Source organism: Cynocephalus volans, chromosome X (genome assembly GCF_027409185.1).
Source record: "Cynocephalus volans isolate mCynVol1 chromosome X, mCynVol1.pri, whole genome shotgun sequence".
In the NCBI taxonomy this organism is placed as follows: Eukaryota; Metazoa; Chordata; class Mammalia; order Dermoptera; family Cynocephalidae; genus Cynocephalus; species Cynocephalus volans.
This window is the reverse complement of record NC_084478.1, coordinates 172,572,785-172,593,018: the sequence shown is the minus strand read 5'-3', so window position 1 is coordinate 172,593,018 and position 20,234 is coordinate 172,572,785. Positions and strand designations below refer to the sequence as shown.

Here is a 20,234-nt window from a genome sequence, read left to right as displayed (position 1 = left end):
AGCACATGGGTGAAAGTCTGGCAGTTGTATATTCAACCACTCCACCTCCCTGCTCTGTTTATATTTTTTGCCCAAACTCAGTCACCTGGAAAAACAACGGCACTCACATACAACTATGAGGAGACCTGCTTTTTCCCAAAAGTTTATCTTTTCACTTAGTCACCTTTGCAAGAAACAAAGCCACACCTTCACTGCCTTCCCTCATCCCTTTGTGTCCTTTCCCACAGTCCCTTCATATACCTTATATTCCCATTTCTTAAAATGTTGCTGGGAAGCCTGGCCCTGACAGGTTGATTGTCCCAGCAAAGCACTGTGCATTCATCTACCTAAGGATGACGTTTGGTTCAGAAGAGAAACGAACTTTAATAGTTGCACCTTGAATTCTCCTAACGTGTCTGACAATATGCACAAAAGAGGATATTTGGAGGAACCCTGTGCAAGAAAATTTCACCCTGATTATTTTACTTCTGTAATCACTAGGTCCTTTCTTTGAACTACCCTCCCATTCCTGGGAAAAACAAGAAGTGTCAAACTAAACTGTTTCTCTTTCCTTTCTTCTTTCTCCACAACCCCTGCTCTGTGGGGAAGGAAAAAAAAAGTCCTCAGACGGAATCCCAAACCTTGGTGTATCTGCTCTCTACAACTTTATAAGCCCAGATCCTCCACAGACTGACAGTTCCTGGACAAAGAATTAAAAATCCCACATGGATTTGACCTATGTATAATCTCACCCCAATCCAGTACACAAGCACATACACAGAGACATGTAAGCTTGATGGTGTTTATTTCTCCTTCACACCAATCCGATTTTATCCAAGTGTCTTGCTGTCTGCATTTTTCATCACCGGATCTGCTTTTCTTTCAATCCTGAGCATGAGAACACTGTATCTGAAGTCACTTTTTAGAAGTTCTGCTTTTTTAGGTAAAGTTTGATGCTCCGAGATATTCAACTCAAAAACTTGGAATACTCTAAAACACACAAACACACATAAAAACTCATTTTCTCTGAAAAATGTTAAAAATTGCTTTAATTATGCAAGGTCCTGCCCAGGAAAAACTAGCCCTTCCCCGTTTGTGACCTCTTCAATTTCCCCTTACCATGTGTTAGAAATTGCTCTCCGTAACATCTGCCCCACTGCCAGTGTTCTCTGTATGAGTAGAATAAGCTAAGGAGATAAACAAGAAAATTAAAAGACACTGATTACCAAAATGGAAAATTGATGAGAGAAAGGAATGAGAGACTGTACAAATATTCATAGCCTTTTGTGGAAAGGGTGAAAGGAGGAACATTTGATGAGCCAAAATTTAAGGGGGTGGAGAAATGACTGAGGGTGGGGTTGGCTGTCATGGAATTAAGTTCAGAGAAGTAAAGGATTGAACTTTGCTTCTGTCCAAACGACTCCGGACACTGACTACAGTGCAGTGGGCTTAAGCTTCCCCAGCTCTAACTTGTTTTGCAGTGCAGTTTCTCCCATGTTCCTGTTTCATCTTGATGCCCTGGGTGACCTGGTTTGTGTCATTCCCTGTCTTTCAATTTCTACACTTGTGAAATGAGTGTCCAGGTACCCCAAAACATGCATTTCAGCCCCTACTTCCCGAGCTGCTCACCTGCCCTCTCGGTTCCCTGTCCAGGCACCTGCATCCTCATGTGGTACCGCAGGGGATTGAGCCATAGGTCTTCACAGATGATCTGTTAGGGGAACCAGGACAGGACCGCTCAGGGTTCAGACACCATTCCCAAGAAGGCTGGGAACCCTCCCTGGTCATTTCTGAATTTTCGCAGTGAGGCCCTACCTCAGCGATCCTGTTAGATCCTGCAAAGTTGTGGTCAGAAAACCAGTTGAAGAAGAAGTTAACACTGCTGTTGTGGTGCCTGCGGCTATAAGCCTCATGTTCATAATCCTGATACCACTGAACTGGAGTGGAATGAGATGCCGTATATCCTGCAGGGAAGAAAAGTATACAGGAAGGGGTTGGAGCATGCTGACGATGATAAACCCAACACCTTCACTACCCATCCTGGGATCCACCTCCTACCGGTGACATTAATGAGATATTCCTTAATAATCACTTTATTCCGGAAGTACGGGTTGTCCCGAAAGAACATCATGATCTTGCAGCAGTGAATGGGATGCCTGATTTCCTCCACCTGTCATGACAAAGTGGAGAAGGCTAAAATTTCTTTTCAGGTCACCTACCCTTTTCTGTTTGCCTGAAAGAATTGCGTCTCTTATCCTTCCCCGCTCAACCTTCCAGCCTCAGTCTCACTAGTTCTGACCTCCAAGTCGATCACGTAGCTAAGCAAGTCTTCATCTTCATCGCTGATCATGGCCAACATCTCGGGGTGGTTCACAATCTGCCTCAGGTCAAGGAGCCTTTCCATGCTACGGAAGTAGGCGCTAGAAGCAACTGAGCATGTATAAACAGCTAGGAGAGTGTGTTGCGCAGGGGTCTCCCACACCTCACACATTGTGTCTCCCACACCTTATGCACTGTGCCCTCCCTGCCTGTCATGAGACACACTCAAGGCAATGGGTGCCTTGCGTGGCCTTAAATGGGAGACTGTCCACGTTGACGCAGGGAGGGGCTCCTTTCTGAGGGATGCTGAGCTCTATGTGTCCCCGATGTACTAGGGGCAAAAGTGAATCTGCTTGTATCTAAGTATGCACTTTATCAGCTCTGACTGACTAGGGTGGGAATTCATACACTTTCCTACAGCATTATTGTCAGGAAAGCCTGTCCTTCAAACACCTTTTCTACATGAGAACTCCTTTGTGCTATTCACGACACTGATCCAGAATGACTTCTAATTCTCCGCCCCAGTTAGTGTCTCTGTGCCGTAAGTATTTGTATTTGCACGAGTGTGGCTGCAGCTCCGTCTTCCCTCAGTCTGTACCTTCCCCCACACCCCCCAAGCAGATGTTTTCCAGTACAGGGACGGAACACTGGTCCTTGGTGCTATCAGTACCATTCTCTAAACAACTGAGCAACCGGCCAGAAAAGCCTGTATATTCTCATGCTGAGCTGTCCCATGGATCGATTGCTATTACCCTTGCCCATGCTCCTACCGGTCAGTACAAAGCGAGATTCGAAAGGATACGGCTTTGGCCCAGAAGCCAGGGATGCCCTGGATGATGGACCTTCGGTGACCGAGAAGAGTCCTACGTCTCTGCACCAGGTTCTGCCTCAAACAAGCAAAGGCCGTCCTGGCTTGGTTGTTCACGGGCTCCATCTCTAACTGAAGGGCCTCCAGCGACTACAGAGGGGATAAGGACAACATGGGGCTCCACAGAGTCTGTGTCGGGGTTTTCTATTCAAGCTTCTCCTCAGGCTCTACAAGTTGCATCAGAGTTTCCTCCCCCACGTCTTCTTCCTGAACTTTTTCCTCAAATTCCTCCTCCTCCTCTTCCCTGTCAGGCTCCTACACCACCCTCTCACCGTCCATCACGTGCTGCGCCCACTCCTCCTTCCACTGCTCCTGCTCCTCCTTCTCCTCGTCCTGCTCCACTGCCTCCACCTCCTGAATAACATCCACCAACACAAGCACCACATCATCCTGCTCCTCGACTTCTCTCTCCTCTTCTCCCTCTTCGGATCACCCCTTCTCTTCCTGCTCCTCCTGCCACTCAGCGACCTCCGCCACCGCCATTACATCCACAAGGACAGCACCACGTCTTCCAGCTCTTTATCCTCCTGGTCCTCGACTTTTCCTTCCTCACACGCCTCTTCCGATTTCTCCTCTTCCCTCCTCCACAGCGACCTCCACCACCTCCACTGCCGCAAACAAAACTAGCGCCACCTCCCGCCCGGTCACCGCCGCCTCCCTCTCTGCCAAGGCCTCGCTTTCCTGCACAGCTTCAACCCCGGTCCAGGAGGCCTCCTCGGACGTCCCACCCAACTCTGCCTGGGTCGCACACCCGACGCCATTACTGGCCTCTGGCCGCTGCTCCCCAAGAGGCCTACCGGCCCCTCCCTCCCGAGGGCCCTTTCCCACACCTACCTTCATCCAGGGTTCGGCAGAAGACCCTTCCTCCCGGGAGCCCGCTTCACTCGCCATGCTGCCCTGGTCCTCAGCAGGCTCAGCTGCGCCGGGTACGCAAGGCCGAAAGCCTTGAGCTGCACACCCCCCAGGCAGGAGCTAGAGAAGCCGAGCCGCAGGCAGCTTCCAGCTCTGGGAACTTCCGGGAGCCTCGCGGTCGGGCTCGGCATCGGGCGCATGCGCATGGCTTGGCGCGCTCTGCCGTCGTCATGGGGCCAAGGCGCCCAGCCACGCCCAGACCGCTACTGTTGCTCCACGGCCAATGGATGAAGAGGTAGTGGCTGTCACCCATGACGGCCCCGCCTCCCGGACGCAGACATCTGAGGCACAACTGCCCTGCCTGCGAGCCCAGGCCCGTGTCTCCAGGAAGCCCTCCAACTTGCCAGGTGCAGTGCGCACACACAGCCGGTTTGCCCTTTGCAAAGTCCAATGAGTGTTCCACTCCAAGGTCCATGCCTGCGTCTTGTGTGGCACCGAATTCAGACAACATAAAGTACTTAAGGACACGAAGCGGGCGCAGTGGACAGTACTGGGTGTTTCAGTTTCAGCACACAGTCCGAGTGAGGTTCTCAGAGGGCCGGGCCCATGTGTTGCTCTATATGTTGCTGCACTGGATTTCATCGGGTCTAGAGGCAAAGAGCACTACTGCATCGTCTCCCTCAGGATTAGGACAATTAGGGGTCTCAGACATAGTGCACGATTGTCTCTGCAAGTATCAGACCCTCTCCTCCTCAGTGCGTCCTCATCCGCCAGCATTCGGCTCAGATGGCAGCCTGAGGGTGGGGTGCAGGTGTAGGTCCTGCAGAGCGACAGCTGAGGGGCAGGTGTAGGTGCCGCAGAGTGACAGCTGGGGTGCAGGTGTAGGAAGTGGGCAGCTGGCAGACAGGAGGTTTGCCCCTACTTTAGCTGGTTCCCGAGTGTCCCCCTTCTGACTGCATCCTTCACCCTCTCCGCGAGCCAGACGGAGCCTGTCAGCAGGTGGGAAGCCAAGCGTGCAGGGTGTCAGCAGTCCAGGGGATCTGCCATCACCGGACAGGGGCTACCTGAGCAGAGCTTGAGCCAAGACGCCAGGTGGAGCGGATTGAATCATGCCCCCCCAAAACTCATTGCAGCTTAAATTGTGTCCCCCAGGTTTTATGTATTAGAAACTTGGCCCCCACTGTGAATGTTAAGAGGGTGGGAAATCCTATTACGGTAATTGAAAGGAGGAGCCTTGAAGAGGTGATTGGATTGTAGGACCGTGCAGTAGTGAATGGATTAATAATGGTGGTCAGGCGTGTGGTTCTGAGGGCTTTAAAAGAAGAGAGAAAGAGTCTGTCTGTCTGTCTCTCTCTCTCTTGCTTCTCACCATGTGACCTGCTTGGACCCACCGGCTGCCTGCCACTTTCCGCCATGAGTAGAAGCAGCCTGAGGCCCGCGCCAGATGCAGCTGTACCAGAATCCTGAGCCAAATAAACCTCTGTTCTTTATAAATTACCCAGTCTCAGGTATTTCTGTTATAGCAACACAAACATGGGCTAATACACCAGGGTCTGTGACTAAATTTTGCCACAGATTGGCTGAGTTCTTGGGTAATTTGCCAAGAAATGGAGATTTTTATAATAGTGTGCTTATTATGTACAAATGTATATATATCACTATGTATCTCTCACTGGATAATTCTCTCATTATATGAATATCTTACTATATAAATATCTCAGCACATATATCTCACTGTATGTATCGCTCACCATATGAATATCTCACTATAACTATGTCACTATATATTTCTCTCACTATATATATCTCTCACTATATATCCCTCACTATATAAATTACTCACTATATAAATATCTCACCTTATATCTGTCACTGTATATCTCTCATTATACACACAATCAAACTCTGCTCTCTTGTTCTTTTCCATCTATCACAGTATTATCGATGTCACTGGCTGCTTCTGAGTTTATGTGGGTTGACACACATGGAGTTTAGGACAAGGTCAGGCAGATGTGCTCAGTGTCAGCTCTCTGCAAGTCATCAGCTGGGGGACACTGGGGTGAATTCTGAGATGTGTGATGGTTCTTGCCCACCTCCGGGCACCATGGGTACATTGCTGAGGGTCAGATTGGACAATGGGTAGATTGTGGTGACAAGATCCACGCAGGGGAATGTGGGTGCCCAGACACCTCAATCCCAACACCCGGCATGGTCCTGTGACTGCCATCCCTGGCTGCACTTCAGGCGCTCTGGGGATGCTTCTTTTTCATTCTGGCAAGTTGATTTGAAATTCTTATGTGGTCATCATAGGGTTCAGGGCTACCTGAGATCCATGTGCAGGCCCCTTCTCAGTCTGGCTTCCACTCTCGTCTACTGAAAGGAAATAGGCAATGTAGACAGGGTTGTGATTCCCGGTTGGAAAGCAAGTTACAGGAGTTTTGAGAAATGGTTTCAGCTCCAGAGCTGTGTGGCCCCGAGCCCCACCCCAAGACCCCAGGGGGCGGGTTCTGTTGATGGGAACTGCAGGGACAGGGAGGCCAGTATTGCAGGGGTTAGTGTTAGGATTACGCTTCGAGGTTTAGGGCTGGATATCATGGTTGTGGTTAGGGTTGGTTCTCAGGTAACCTCAAACACTTCCTTACCTTGAAAGCGCCCAGGCAAGCGCTTCCTCTACTCAGTCGCATTTTTCTAGGATCCCAATTTGCTCCAGCATTTTGTTTAAGATTCCCCATATTACCTTGTGATGTATCCAATGCAGTCAGTCTCCAGCATGTTGTTTAAATCCTGTAACCCTGAACCAGCAAGTGGATGTTTCGGCAACCTTTGATTTCCTTCCTCAGCATTCTGAGCACATCAGGACAGCCACGACACTTCTGCAGGGATGACTTTTAGCACTTTTCTTAGAGGACTTAAATGCTGTTTTTGCGACTCTGGGTTTCACCACAACTTCATTGCTTGTGATGCACTTGCCAACTCCAGGTCTGCCTGATTTTTTTCTGTGAACTCACCACCTCTCTGTCTCTCTCTCAACAGCAGAATCTGATCAGAAATTGGCTCCCACGTTGAATGCTCTATGTCAGTCACAGCCCTAAGGGGCACAGGTCTTCAAGTCTGGGCCTGTGGCCTGCCCACCCAGCTCCCTTGAGTTGTGCCTAGACAAGGCCTTGAGTCACGTGGGGCTCCCAGTCCGGGCAGTGCCCCCGAAGCTCAGAGCCCACCTGGCACAGGATCAGCAGCTTTCTCCCCAGTGCCCGCCGGCCTCCCACTGAAGACACAGTCTGTGCAGTGAGCTGGTTTTCTTCTCTGTGTGAACGTTCACTCCCAAGAGGGGACAGGGACAGGAGGAGGAGCAGGGGGTGTGGTGCCATCCCCATCTCCCCCCAGCTCTTCTGTGGAACCCTGGCCCTGGACACCAGCCTTTTATACCCCATCCTGTGCTCCCCAGCTTCAGACAGGTCACAGTGGAGTCCCCAAAATGTTACTCCCATAACTCCATCTATCTATGACCTCCTAGAGCATTCTCCTCCTGAGTCCCCGCCCAGGCAGACTTGTCCCATGACTCCTTCCCTTTTCTAGGCCCCACCTCCCTCTCCCCCATTGCAGAGATTTAATTTTCAGGTGGAACATTTGGGACTTGGGGAGAGGACCTACCCAGGAGCATAACCTGATTATATGTTGGGCAGCCTCAGACCCAGATCCCAGCGGTCTCCCCCCGCCCCCCTCGCGCTGTTTCCCGGAGCTGGAGGAGGAGGGACCAAGAGCCCACAGCTGGGGAGGGCCCTGTCATTACAGGGTTTGGGCCCACCCCACCACAGAAGCCCTGCTCTGTAAACGTGCCCCAGATCCTGGGGCTGCCATTGCCCCCTCTGCTATGATACCTGTTACCCCACCTGATGACTGGACCCATAGAGAAGAAGTTGGGGCCTTGGGGAACTGGTTTCCTAACTCCTTTTCCTTGTCTCTTGAGTTCCCACTCGTGTCCGTTTACATTTTGGGATCTTCACCTAATACACAGGGTCTTGCGTAAAAGCTTAGACCATCTGAAAATAGGAATATTAAGAATAAAGTCTACATCTAGGATCATCTAGGGACAGACAGCACATGGGTGAAAGTCTGGCAGTTGTATATTCAACCACTCCACCTCCCTGCTCTGTTTATATTTTTTGCCCAAACTCAGTCACCTGGAAAAACAACGGCACTCACATACAACTGTGAGGAGACCTGCTTTTTCCCAAAAGTTTATCTTTTCACTTAGTCACCTTTGCAAGAAACAAAGCCACACCTTCACTGCCTTCCCTCATCCCTTTGTGTCCTTTCCCACAGTCCCTTCATATACCTTATATTCCCATTTCTTAAAATGTTGCTGGGAAGCCTGGCCCTGACAGGTTGATTGTCCCAGCAAAGCACTGTGCATTCATCTACCTAAGGATGACGTTTGGTTCAGAAGAGAAACGAACTTTAATAGTTGCACCTTGAATTCTCCTAACGTGTCTGACAATATGCACAAAAGAGGATATTTGGAGGAACCCTGTGCAAGAAAATTTCACCCTGATTATTTTACTTCTGTAATCACTAGGTCCTTTCTTTGAACTACCCTCCCATTCCTGGGAAAAACAAGAAGTGTCAAACTAAACTGTTTCTCTTTCCTTTCTTCTTTCTCCACAACCCCTGCTCTGTGGGGAAGGAAAAAAAAAGTCCTCAGACGGAATCCCAAACCTTGGTGTATCTGCTCTCTACAACTTTATAAGCCCAGATCCTCCACAGACTGACAGTTCCTGGACAAAGAATTAAAAATCCCACATGGATTTGACCTATGTATAATCTCACCCCAATCCAGTACACAAGCACATACACAGAGACATGTAAGCTTGATGGTGTTTATTTCTCCTTCACACCAATCCGATTTTATCCAAGTGTCTTGCTGTCTGCATTTTTCATCACCGGATCTGCTTTTCTTTCAATCCTGAGCATGAGAACACTGTATCTGAAGTCACTTTTTAGAAGTTCTGCTTTTTTAGGTAAAGTTTGATGCTCCGAGATATTCAACTCAAAAACTTGGAATACTCTAAAACACACAAACACACATAAAAACTCATTTTCTCTGAAAAATGTTAAAAATTGCTTTAATTATGCAAGGTCCTGCCCAGGAAAAACTAGCCCTTCCCCGTTTGTGACCTCTTCAATTTCCCCTTACCATGTGTTAGAAATTGCTCTCCGTAACATCTGCCCCACTGCCAGTGTTCTCTGTATGAGTAGAATAAGCTAAGGAGATAAACAAGAAAATTAAAAGACACTGATTACCAAAATGGAAAATTGATGAGAGAAAGGAATGAGAGACTGTACAAATATTCATAGCCTTTTGTGGAAAGGGTGAAAGGAGGAACATTTGATGAGCCAAAATTTAAGGGGGTGGAGAAATGACTGAGGGTGGGGTTGGCTGTCATGGAATTAAGTTCAGAGAAGTAAAGGATTGAACTTTGCTTCTGTCCAAACGACTCCGGACACTGACTACAGTGCAGTGGGCTTAAGCTTCCCCAGCTCTAACTTGTTTTGCAGTGCAGTTTCTCCCATGTTCCTGTTTCATCTTGATGCCCTGGGTGACCTGGTTTGTGTCATTCCCTGTCTTTCAATTTCTACACTTGTGAAATGAGTGTCCAGGTACCCCAAAACATGCATTTCAGCCCCTACTTCCCGAGCTGCTCACCTGCCCTCTCAGTTCCCTGTCCAGGCACCTGCATCCTCATGTGGTACCGCAGGGGATTGAGCCATAGGTCTTCACAGATGATCTGTTAGGGGAACCAGGACAGGACCGCTCAGGGTTCAGACACCATTCCCAAGAAGGCTGGGAACCCTCCCTGGTCATTTCTGAATTTTCGCAGTGAGGCCCTACCTCAGCGATCCTGTTAGATCCTGCAAAGTTGTGGTCAGAAAACCAGTTGAAGAAGAAGTTAACACTGCTGTTGTGGTGCCTGCGGCTATAAGCCTCATGTTCATAATCCTGATACCACTGAACTGGAGTGGAATGAGATGCCGTATATCCTGCAGGGAAGAAAAGTATACAGGAAGGGGTTGGAGCATGCTGACGATGATAAACCCAACACCTTCACTACCCATCCTGGGATCCACCTCCTACCGGTGACATTAATGAGATATTCCTTAATAATCACTTTATTCCGGAAGTACGGGTTGTCCCGAAAGAACATCATGATCTTGCAGCAGTGAATGGGATGCCTGATTTCCTCCACCTGTCATGACAAAGTGGAGAAGGCTAAAATTTCTTTTCAGGTCACCTACCCTTTTCTGTTTGCCTGAAAGAATTGCGTCTCTTATCCTTCCCCGCTCAACCTTCCAGCCTCAGTCTCACTAGTTCTGACCTCCAAGTCGATCACGTAGCTAAGCAAGTCTTCATCTTCATCGCTGATCATGGCCAACATCTCGGGGTGGTTCACAATCTGCCTCAGGTCAAGGAGCCTTTCCATGCTACGGAAGTAGGCGCTAGAAGCAACTGAGCATGTATAAACAGCTAGGAGAGTGTGTTGCGCAGGGGTCTCCCACACCTCACACATTGTGTCTCCCACACCTTATGCACTGTGCCCTCCCTGCCTGTCATGAGACACACTCAAGGCAATGGGTGCCTTGCGTGGCCTTAAATGGGAGACTGTCCACGTTGACGCAGGGAGGGGCTCCTTTCTGAGGGATGCTGAGCTCTATGTGTCCCCGATGTACTAGGGGCAAAAGTGAATCTGCTTGTATCTAAGTATGCACTTTATCAGCTCTGACTGACTAGGGTGGGAATTCATACACTTTCCTACAGCATTATTGTCAGGAAAGCCTGTCCTTCAAACACCTTTTCTACATGAGAACTCCTTTGTGCTATTCACGACACTGATCCAGAATGACTTCTAATTCTCCGCCCCAGTTAGTGTCTCTGTGCCGTAAGTATTTGTATTTGCACGAGTGTGGCTGCAGCTCCGTCTTCCCTCAGTCTGTACCTTCCCCCACACCCCCCAAGCAGATGTTTTCCAGTACAGGGACGGAACACTGGTCCTTGGTGCTATCAGTACCATTCTCTAAACAACTGAGCAACCGGCCAGAAAAGCCTGTATATTCTCATGCTGAGCTGTCCCATGGATCGATTGCTATTACCCTTGCCCATGCTCCTACCGGTCAGTACAAAGCGAGATTCGAAAGGATACGGCTTTGGCCCAGAAGCCAGGGATGCCCTGGATGATGGACCTTCGGTGACCGAGAAGAGTCCTACGTCTCTGCACCAGGTTCTGCCTCAAACAAGCAAAGGCCGTCCTGGCTTGGTTGTTCACGGGCTCCATCTCTAACTGAAGGGCCTCCAGCGACTACAGAGGGGATAAGGACAACATGGGGCTCCACAGAGTCTGTGTCGGGGTTTTCTATTCAAGCTTCTCCTCAGGCTCTACAAGTTGCATCAGAGTTTCCTCCCCCACGTCTTCTTCCTGAACTTTTTCCTCAAATTCCTCCTCCTCCTCTTCCCTGTCAGGCTCCTACACCACCCTCTCACCGTCCATCACGTGCTGCGCCCACTCCTCCTTCCACTGCTCCTGCTCCTCCTTCTCCTCGTCCTGCTCCACTGCCTCCACCTCCTGAATAACATCCACCAACACAAGCACCACATCATCCTGCTCCTCGACTTCTCTCTCCTCTTCTCCCTCTTCGGATCACCCCTTCTCTTCCTGCTCCTCCTGCCACTCAGCGACCTCCGCCACCGCCATTACATCCACAAGGACAGCACCACGTCTTCCAGCTCTTTATCCTCCTGGTCCTCGACTTTTCCTTCCTCACACGCCTCTTCCGATTTCTCCTCTTCCCTCCTCCACAGCGACCTCCACCACCTCCACTGCCGCAAACAAAACTAGCGCCACCTCCCGCCCGGTCGCCGCCGCCTCCCTCTCTGCCAAGGCCTCGCTTTCCTGCACAGCTTCAACCCCGGTCCAGGAGGCCTCCTCGGACGTCCCACCCAACTCTGCCTGGGTCGCACACCCGACGCCATTACTGGCCTCTGGCCGCTGCTCCCCAAGAGGCCTACCGGCCCCTCCCTCCCGAGGGCCCTTTCCCACACCTACCTTCATCCAGGGTTCGGCAGAAGACCCTTCCTCCCGGGAGCCCGCTTCACTCGCCATGCTGCCCTGGTCCTCAGCAGGCTCAGCTGCGCCGGGTACGCAAGGCCGAAAGCCTTGAGCTGCACACCCCCCAGGCAGGAGCTAGAGAAGCCGAGCCGCAGGCAGCTTCCGGCTCTGGGAACTTCCGGGAGCCTCGCGGTCGGGCTCGGCATCGGGCGCATGCGCATGGCTTGGCGCGCTCTGCCGTCGTCATGGGGCCAAGGCGCCCAGCCACGCCCAGACCGCTACTGTTGCTCCACGGCCAATGGATGAAGAGGTAGTGGCTGTCACCCATGACGGCCCCGCCTCCCGGACGCAGACATCTGAGGCACAACTGCCCTGCCTGCGAGCCCAGGCCCGTGTCTCCAGGAAGCCCTCCAACTTGCCAGGTGCAGTGCGCACACACAGCCGGTTTGCCCTTTGCAAAGTCCAATGAGTGTTCCACTCCAAGGTCCATGCCTGCGTCTTGTGTGGCACCGAATTCAGACAACATAAAGTACTTAAGGACACGAAGCGGGCGCAGTGGACAGTACTGGGTGTTTCAGTTTCAGCGCACAGTCCGAGTGAGGTTCTCAGAGGGCCGGGCCCATGTGTTGCTCTATATGTTGCTGCACTGGATTTCATCGGGTCTAGAGGCAAAGAGCACTACTGCATCGTCTCCCTCAGGATTAGGACAATTAGGGGTCTCAGACATAGTGCACGATTGTCTCTGCAAGTATCAGACCCTCTCCTCCTCAGTGCGTCCTCATCCGCCAGCATTCGGCTCAGATGGCAGCCTGAGGGTGGGGTGCAGGTGTAGGTCCTGCAGAGCGACAGCTGAGGGGCAGGTGTAGGTGCCGCAGAGTGACAGCTGGGGTGCAGGTGTAGGAAGTGGGCAGCTGGCAGACAGGAGGTTTGCCCCTACTTTAGCTGGTTCCCGAGTGTCCCCCTTCTGACTGCATCCTTCACCCTCTCCGCGAGCCAGACGGAGCCTGTCAGCAGGTGGGAAGCCAAGCGTGCAGGGTGTCAGCAGTCCAGGGGATCTGCCATCACCGGACAGGGGCTACCTGAGCAGAGCTTGAGCCAAGACGCCAGGTGGAGCGGATTGAATCATGCCCCCCCAAAACTCATTGCAGCTTAAATTGTGTCCCCCAGGTTTTATGTATTAGAAACTTGGCCCCCACTGTGAATGTTAAGAGGGTGGGAAATCCTATTACGGTAATTGAAAGGAGGAGCCTTGAAGAGGTGATTGGATTGTAGGACCGTGCAGTAGTGAATGGATTAATAATGGTGGTCAGGCGTGTGGTTCTGAGGGCTTTAAAAGAAGAGAGAAAGAGTCTGTCTGTCTGTCTCTCTCTCTCTTGCTTCTCACCATGTGACCTGCTTGGACCCACCGGCTGCCTGCCACTTTCCGCCATGAGTAGAAGCAGCCTGAGGCCTGCGCCAGATGCAGCTGTACCAGAATCCTGAGCCAAATAAACCTCTGTTCTTTATAAATTACCCAGTCTCAGGTATTTCTGTTATAGCAACACAAACATGGGCTAATACACCAGGGTCTGTGACTAAATTTTGCCACAGATTGGCTGAGTTCTTGGGTAATTTGCCAAGAAATGGAGATTTTTATAATAGTGTGCTTATTATGTACAAATGTATATATATCACTATGTATCTCTCACTGGATAATTCTCTCATTATATGAATATCTTACTATATAAATATCTCAGCACATATATCTCACTGTATGTATCGCTCACCATATGAATATCTCACTATAACTATGTCACTATATATTTCTCTCACTATATATATCTCTCACTATATATCCCTCACTATATAAATTACTCACTATATAAATATCTCACCTTATATCTGTCACTGTATATCTCTCATTATACACACAATCAAACTCTGCTCTCTTGTTCTTTTCCATCTATCACAGTATTATCGATGTCACTGGCTGCTTCTGAGTTTATGTGGGTTGACACACATGGAGTTTAGGACAAGGTCAGGCAGATGTGCTCAGTGTCAGCTCTCTGCAAGTCATCAGCTGGGGGACACTGGGGTGAATTCTGAGATGTGTGATGGTTCTTGCCCACCTCCGGGCACCATGGGTACATTGCTGAGGGTCAGATTGGACAATGGGTAGATTGTGGTGACAAGATCCACGCAGGGGAATGTGGGTGCCCAGACACCTCAATCCCAACACCCGGCATGGTCCTGTGACTGCCATCCCTGGCTGCACTTCAGGCGCTCTGGGGATGCTTCTTTTTCATTCTGGCAAGTTGATTTGAAATTCTTATGTGGTCATCATAGGGTTCAGGGCTACCTGAGATCCATGTGCAGGCCCCTTCTCAGTCTGGCTTCCACTCTCGTCTACTGAAAGGAAATAGGCAATGTAGACAGGGTTGTGATTCCCGGTTGGAAAGCAAGTTACAGGAGTTTTGAGAAATGGTTTCAGCTCCAGAGCTGTGTGGCCCCGAGCCCCACCCCAAGACCCCAGGGGGCGGGTTCTGTTGATGGGAACTGCAGGGACAGGGAGGCCAGTATTGCAGGGGTTAGTGTTAGGATTACGCTTCGAGGTTTAGGGCTGGATATCATGGTTGTGGTTAGGGTTGGTTCTCAGGTAACCTCAAACACTTCCTTACCTTGAAAGCGCCCAGGCAAGCGCTTCCTCTACTCAGTCGCATTTTTCTAGGATCCCAATTTGCTCCAGCATTTTGTTTAAGATTCCCCATATTACCTTGTGATGTATCCAATGCAGTCAGTCTCCAGCATGTTGTTTAAATCCTGTAACCCTGAACCAGCAAGTGGATGTTTCGGCAACCTTTGATTTCCTTCCTCAGCATTCTGAGCACATCAGGACAGCCACGACACTTCTGCAGGGATGACTTTTAGCACTTTTCTTAGAGGACTTAAATGCTGTTTTTGCGACTCTGGGTTTCACCACAACTTCATTGCTTGTGATGCACTTGCCAACTCCAGGTCTGCCTGATTTTTTTCTGTGAACTCACCACCTCTCTGTCTCTCTCTCAACAGCAGAATCTGATCAGAAATTGGCTCCCACGTTGAATGCTCTATGTCAGTCACAGCCCTAAGGGGCACAGGTCTTCAAGTCTGGGCCTGTGGCCTGCCCACCCAGCTCCCTTGAGTTGTGCCTAGACAGGGCCTTGAGTCACGTGGGGCTCCCAGTCCGGGCAGTGCCCCCGAAGCTCAGAGCCCACCTGGCACAGGATCAGCAGCTTTCTCCCCAGTGCCCGCCGGCCTCCCACTGAAGACACAGTCTGTGCAGTGAGCTGGTTTTCTTCTCTGTGTGAACGTTCACTCCCAAGAGGGGACAGGGACAGGAGGAGGAGCAGGGGGTGTGGTGCCATCCCCATCTCCCCCCAGCTCTTCTGTGGAACCCTGGCCCTGGACACCAGCCTTTTATACCCCATCCTGTGCTCCCCAGCTTCAGACAGGTCACAGTGGAGTCCCCAAAATGTTACTCCCATAACTCCATCTATCTATGACCTCCTAGAGCATTCTCCTCCTGAGTCCCCGCCCAGGCAGACTTGTCCCATGACTCCTTCCCTTTTCTAGGCCCCACCTCCCTCTCCCCCATTGCAGAGATTTAATTTTCAGGTGGAACATTTGGGACTTGGGGAGAGGACCTACCCAGGAGCATAACCTGATTATATGTTGGGCAGCCTCAGACCCAGATCCCAGCGGTCTCCCCCCGCCCCCCTCGCGCTGTTTCCCGGAGCTGGAGGAGGAGGGACCAAGAGCCCACAGCTGGGGAGGGCCCTGTCATTACAGGGTTTGGGCCCACCCCACCACAGAAGCCCTGCTCTGTAAACGTGCCCCAGATCCTGGGGCTGCCATTGCCCCCTCTGCTATGATACCTGTTACCCCACCTGATGACTGGACCCATAGAGAAGAAGTTGGGGCCTTGGGGAACTGGTTTCCTAACTCCTTTTCCTTGTCTCTTGAGTTCCCACTCGTGTCCGTTTACATTTTGGGATCTTCACCTAATACACAGGGTCTTGCGTAAAAGCTTAGACCATCTGAAAATAGGAATATTAAGAATAAAGTCTACATCTAGGATCATCTAGGGACAGACAGCACATGGGTGAAAGTCTGGCAGTTGTATATTCAACCACTCCACCTCCCTGCTCTGTTTATATTTTTTGCCCAAACTCAGTCACCTGGAAAAACAACGGCACTCACATACAACTGTGAGGAGACCTGCTTTTTCCCAAAAGTTTATCTTTTCACTTAGTCACCTTTGCAAGAAACAAAGCCACACCTTCACTGCCTTCCCTCATCCCTTTGTGTCCTTTCCCACAGTCCCTTCATATACCTTATATTCCCATTTCTTAAAATGTTGCTGGGAAGCCTGGCCCTGACAGGTTGATTGTCCCAGCAAAGCACTGTGCATTCATCTACCTAAGGATGACGTTTGGTTCAGAAGAGAAACGAACTTTAATAGTTGCACCTTGAATTCTCCTAACGTGTCTGACAATATGCACAAAAGAGGATATTTGGAGGAACCCTGTGCAAGAAAATTTCACCCTGATTATTTTACTTCTGTAATCACTAGGTCCTTTCTTTGAACTACCCTCCCATTCCTGGGAAAAACAAGAAGTGTCAAACTAAACTGTTTCTCTTTCCTTTCTTCTTTCTCCACAACCCCTGCTCTGTGGGGAAGGAAAAAAAAAGTCCTCAGACGGAATCCCAAACCTTGGTGTATCTGCTCTCTACAACTTTATAAGCCCAGATCCTCCACAGACTGACAGTTCCTGGACAAAGAATTAAAAATCCCACATGGATTTGACCTATGTATAATCTCACCCCAATCCAGTACACAAGCACATACACAGAGACATGTAAGCTTGATGGTGTTTATTTCTCCTTCACACCAATCCGATTTTATCCAAGTGTCTTGCTGTCTGCATTTTTCATCACCGGATCTGCTTTTCTTTCAATCCTGAGCATGAGAACACTGTATCTGAAGTCACTTTTTAGAAGTTCTGCTTTTTTAGGTAAAGTTTGATGCTCCGAGATATTCAACTCAAAAACTTGGAATACTCTAAAACACACAAACACACATAAAAACTCATTTTCTCTGAAAAATGTTAAAAATTGCTTTAATTATGCAAGGTCCTGCCCAGGAAAAACTAGCCCTTCCCCGTTTGTGACCTCTTCAATTTCCCCTTACCATGTGTTAGAAATTGCTCTCCGTAACATCTGCCCCACTGCCAGTGTTCTCTGTATGAGTAGAATAAGCTAAGGAGATAAACAAGAAAATTAAAAGACACTGATTACCAAAATGGAAAATTGATGAGAGAAAGGAATGAGAGACTGTACAAATATTCATAGCCTTTTGTGGAAAGGGTGAAAGGAGGAACATTTGATGAGCCAAAATTTAAGGGGGTGGAGAAATGACTGAGGGTGGGGTTGGCTGTCATGGAATTAAGTTCAGAGAAGTAAAGGATTGAACTTTGCTTCTGTCCAAACGACTCCGGACACTGACTACAGTGCAGTGGGCTTAAGCTTCCCCAGCTCTAACTTGTTTTGCAGTGCAGTTTCTCCCATGTTCCTGTTTCATCTTGATGCCCTGGGTGACCTGGTTTGTGTCATTCCCTGTCTTTCAATTTCTACACTTGTGAAATGAGTGTCCAGGTACCCCAAAACATGCATTTCAGCCCCTACTTCCCGAGCTGCTCACCTGCCCTCTCGGTTCCCTGTCCAGGCACCTGCATCCTCATGTGGTACCGCAGGGGATTGAGCCATAGGTCTTCACAGATGATCTGTTAGGGGAACCAGGACAGGACCGCTCAGGGTTCAGACACCATTCCCAAGAAGGCTGGGAACCCTCCCTGGTCATTTCTGAATTTTCGCAGTGAGGCCCTACCTCAGCGATCCTGTTAGATCCTGCAAAGTTGTGGTCAGAAAACCAGTTGAAGAAGAAGTTAACACTGCTGTTGTGGTGCCTGCGGCTATAAGCCTCATGTTCATAATCCTGATACCACTGAACTGGAGTGGAATGAGATGCCGTATATCCTGCAGGGAAGAAAAGTATACAGGAAGGGGTTGGAGCATGCTGACGATGATAAACCCAACACCTTCACTACCCATCCTGGGATCCACCTCCTACCGGTGACATTAATGAGATATTCCTTAATAATCACTTTATTCCGGAAGTACGGGTTGTCCCGAAAGAACATCATGATCTTGCAGCAGTGAATGGGATGCCTGATTTCCTCCACCTGTCATGACAAAGTGGAGAAGGCTAAAATTTCTTTTCAGGTCACCTACCCTTTTCTGTTTGCCTGAAAGAATTGCGTCTCTTATCCTTCCCCGCTCAACCTTCCAGCCTCAGTCTCACTAGTTCTGACCTCCAAGTCGATCACGTAGCTAAGCAAGTCTTCATCTTCATCGCTGATCATGGCCAACATCTCGGGGTGGTTCACAATCTGCCTCAGGTCAAGGAGCCTTTCCATGCTACGGAAGTAGGCGCTAGAAGCAACTGAGCATGTATAAACAGCTAGGAGAGTGTGTTGCGCAGGGGTCTCCCACACCTCACACATTGTGTCTCCCACACCTTATGCACTGTGCCCTCCCTGCCTGTCATGAGACACACTCAAGGCAATGGGTGCCTTGCGTGGCCTTAAATGGGAGACTGTCCACGTTGACGCAGGGAGGGGCTCCTTTCTGAGGGATGCTGAGCTCTATGTGTCCCCGATGTACTAGGGGCAAAAGTGAATCTGCTTGTATCTAAGTATGCACTTTATCAGCTCTGACTGACTAGGGTGGGAATTCATACACTTTCCTACAGCATTATTGTCAGGAAAGCCTGTCCTTCAAACACCTTTTCTACATGAGAACTCCTTTGTGCTATTCACGACACTGATCCAGAATGACTTCTAATTCTCCGCCCCAGTTAGTGTCTCTGTGCCGTAAGTATTTGTATTTGCACGAGTGTGGCTGCAGCTCCGTCTTCCCTCAGTCTGTACCTTCCCCCACACCCCCCAAGCAGATGTTTTCCAGTACAGGGACGGAACACTGGTCCTTGGTGCTATCAGTACCATTCTCTAAACAACTGAGCAACCGGCCAGAAAAGCCTGTATATTCTCATGCTGAGCTGTCCCATGGATCGATTGCTATTACCCTTGCCCATGCTCCTACCGGTCAGTACAAAGCGAGATTCGAAAGGATACGGCTTTGGCCCAGAAGCCAGGGATGCCCTGGATGATGGACCTTCGGTGACCGAGAAGAGTCCTACGTCTCTGCACCAGGTTCTGCCTCAAACAAGCAAAGGCCGTCCTGGCTTGGTTGTTCACGGGCTCCATCTCTAACTGAAGGGCCTCCAGCGACTACAGAGGGGATAAGGACAACATGGGGCTCCACAGAGTCTGTGTCGGGGTTTTCTATTCAAGCTTCTCCTCAGGCTCTACAAGTTGCATCAGAGTTTCCTCCCCCACGTCTTCTTCCTGAACTTTTTCCTCAAATTCCTCCTCCTCCTCTTCCCTGTCAGGCTCCTACACCACCCTCTCACCGTCCATCACGTGCTGCGCCCACTCCTCCTTCCACTGCTCCTGCTCCTCCTTCTCCTCGTCCTGCTCCACTGCCTCCACCTCCTGAATAACATCCACCAACACAAGCACCACATCATCCTGCTCCTCGACTTCTCTCTCCTCTTCTCCCTCTTCGGATCACCCCTTCTCTTCCTGCTCCTCCTGCCACTCAGCGACCTCCGCCACCGCCATTACATCCACAAGGACAGCACCACGTCTTCCAGCTCTTTATCCTCCTGGTCCTCGACTTTTCCTTCCTCACACGCCTCTTCCGATTTCTCCTCTTCCCTCCTCCACAGCGACCTCCACCACCTCCACTGCCGCAAACAAAACTAGCGCCACCTCCCGCCCGGTCGCCGCCGCCTCCCTCTCTGCCAAGGCCTCGCTTTCCTGCACAGCTTCAACCCCGGTCCAGGAGGCCTCCTCGGACGTCCCACCCAACTCTGCCTGGGTCGCACACCCGACGCCATTACTGGCCTCTGGCCGCTGCTCCCCAAGAGGCCTACCGGCCCCTCCCTCCCGAGGGCCCTTTCCCACACCTACCTTCAT

General features: G+C 50.2%; 3 protein-coding genes across 3 annotated transcripts; all 3 read right to left on the bottom strand.

Moving 5' to 3' along the window:
- Window positions 1-1,648: 1,648 nt before the first annotated feature.
- Window positions 1,649-4,006, bottom strand: LOC134368604 (testis-specific Y-encoded protein 9-like; the record flags this gene model as incomplete). The annotated part of the gene is made up of 7 exons (XM_063085030.1): window positions 4,001-4,006; window positions 3,761-3,904; window positions 3,101-3,256; window positions 2,279-2,356; window positions 2,038-2,149; window positions 1,795-1,943; window positions 1,649-1,690 (listed from the first exon to the last, which is right to left on the bottom strand). Coding segments are annotated over exons 1-7 (687 nt in total), but the record flags the coding sequence as incomplete, so codon positions are not given.
- A 5,756-nt stretch (window positions 4,007-9,762) lies between these two features.
- On the bottom strand, window positions 9,763-12,120 carry LOC134368603 (testis-specific Y-encoded protein 3-like; the record flags this gene model as incomplete). The annotated part of the gene is made up of 7 exons (XM_063085029.1): window positions 12,115-12,120; window positions 11,875-12,018; window positions 11,215-11,370; window positions 10,393-10,470; window positions 10,152-10,263; window positions 9,909-10,057; window positions 9,763-9,804 (listed from the first exon to the last, which is right to left on the bottom strand). Coding segments are annotated over exons 1-7 (687 nt in total), but the record flags the coding sequence as incomplete, so codon positions are not given.
- A 5,717-nt stretch (window positions 12,121-17,837) lies between these two features.
- Window positions 17,838-20,234, bottom strand: LOC134368602 (testis-specific Y-encoded protein 3-like; the record flags this gene model as incomplete). Its single annotated transcript, XM_063085028.1, has 7 exons — window positions 20,229-20,234; window positions 19,989-20,132; window positions 19,329-19,484; window positions 18,507-18,584; window positions 18,266-18,377; window positions 18,023-18,171; window positions 17,838-17,918 (listed from the first exon to the last, which is right to left on the bottom strand). Coding segments are annotated over exons 1-7 (726 nt in total), but the record flags the coding sequence as incomplete, so codon positions are not given.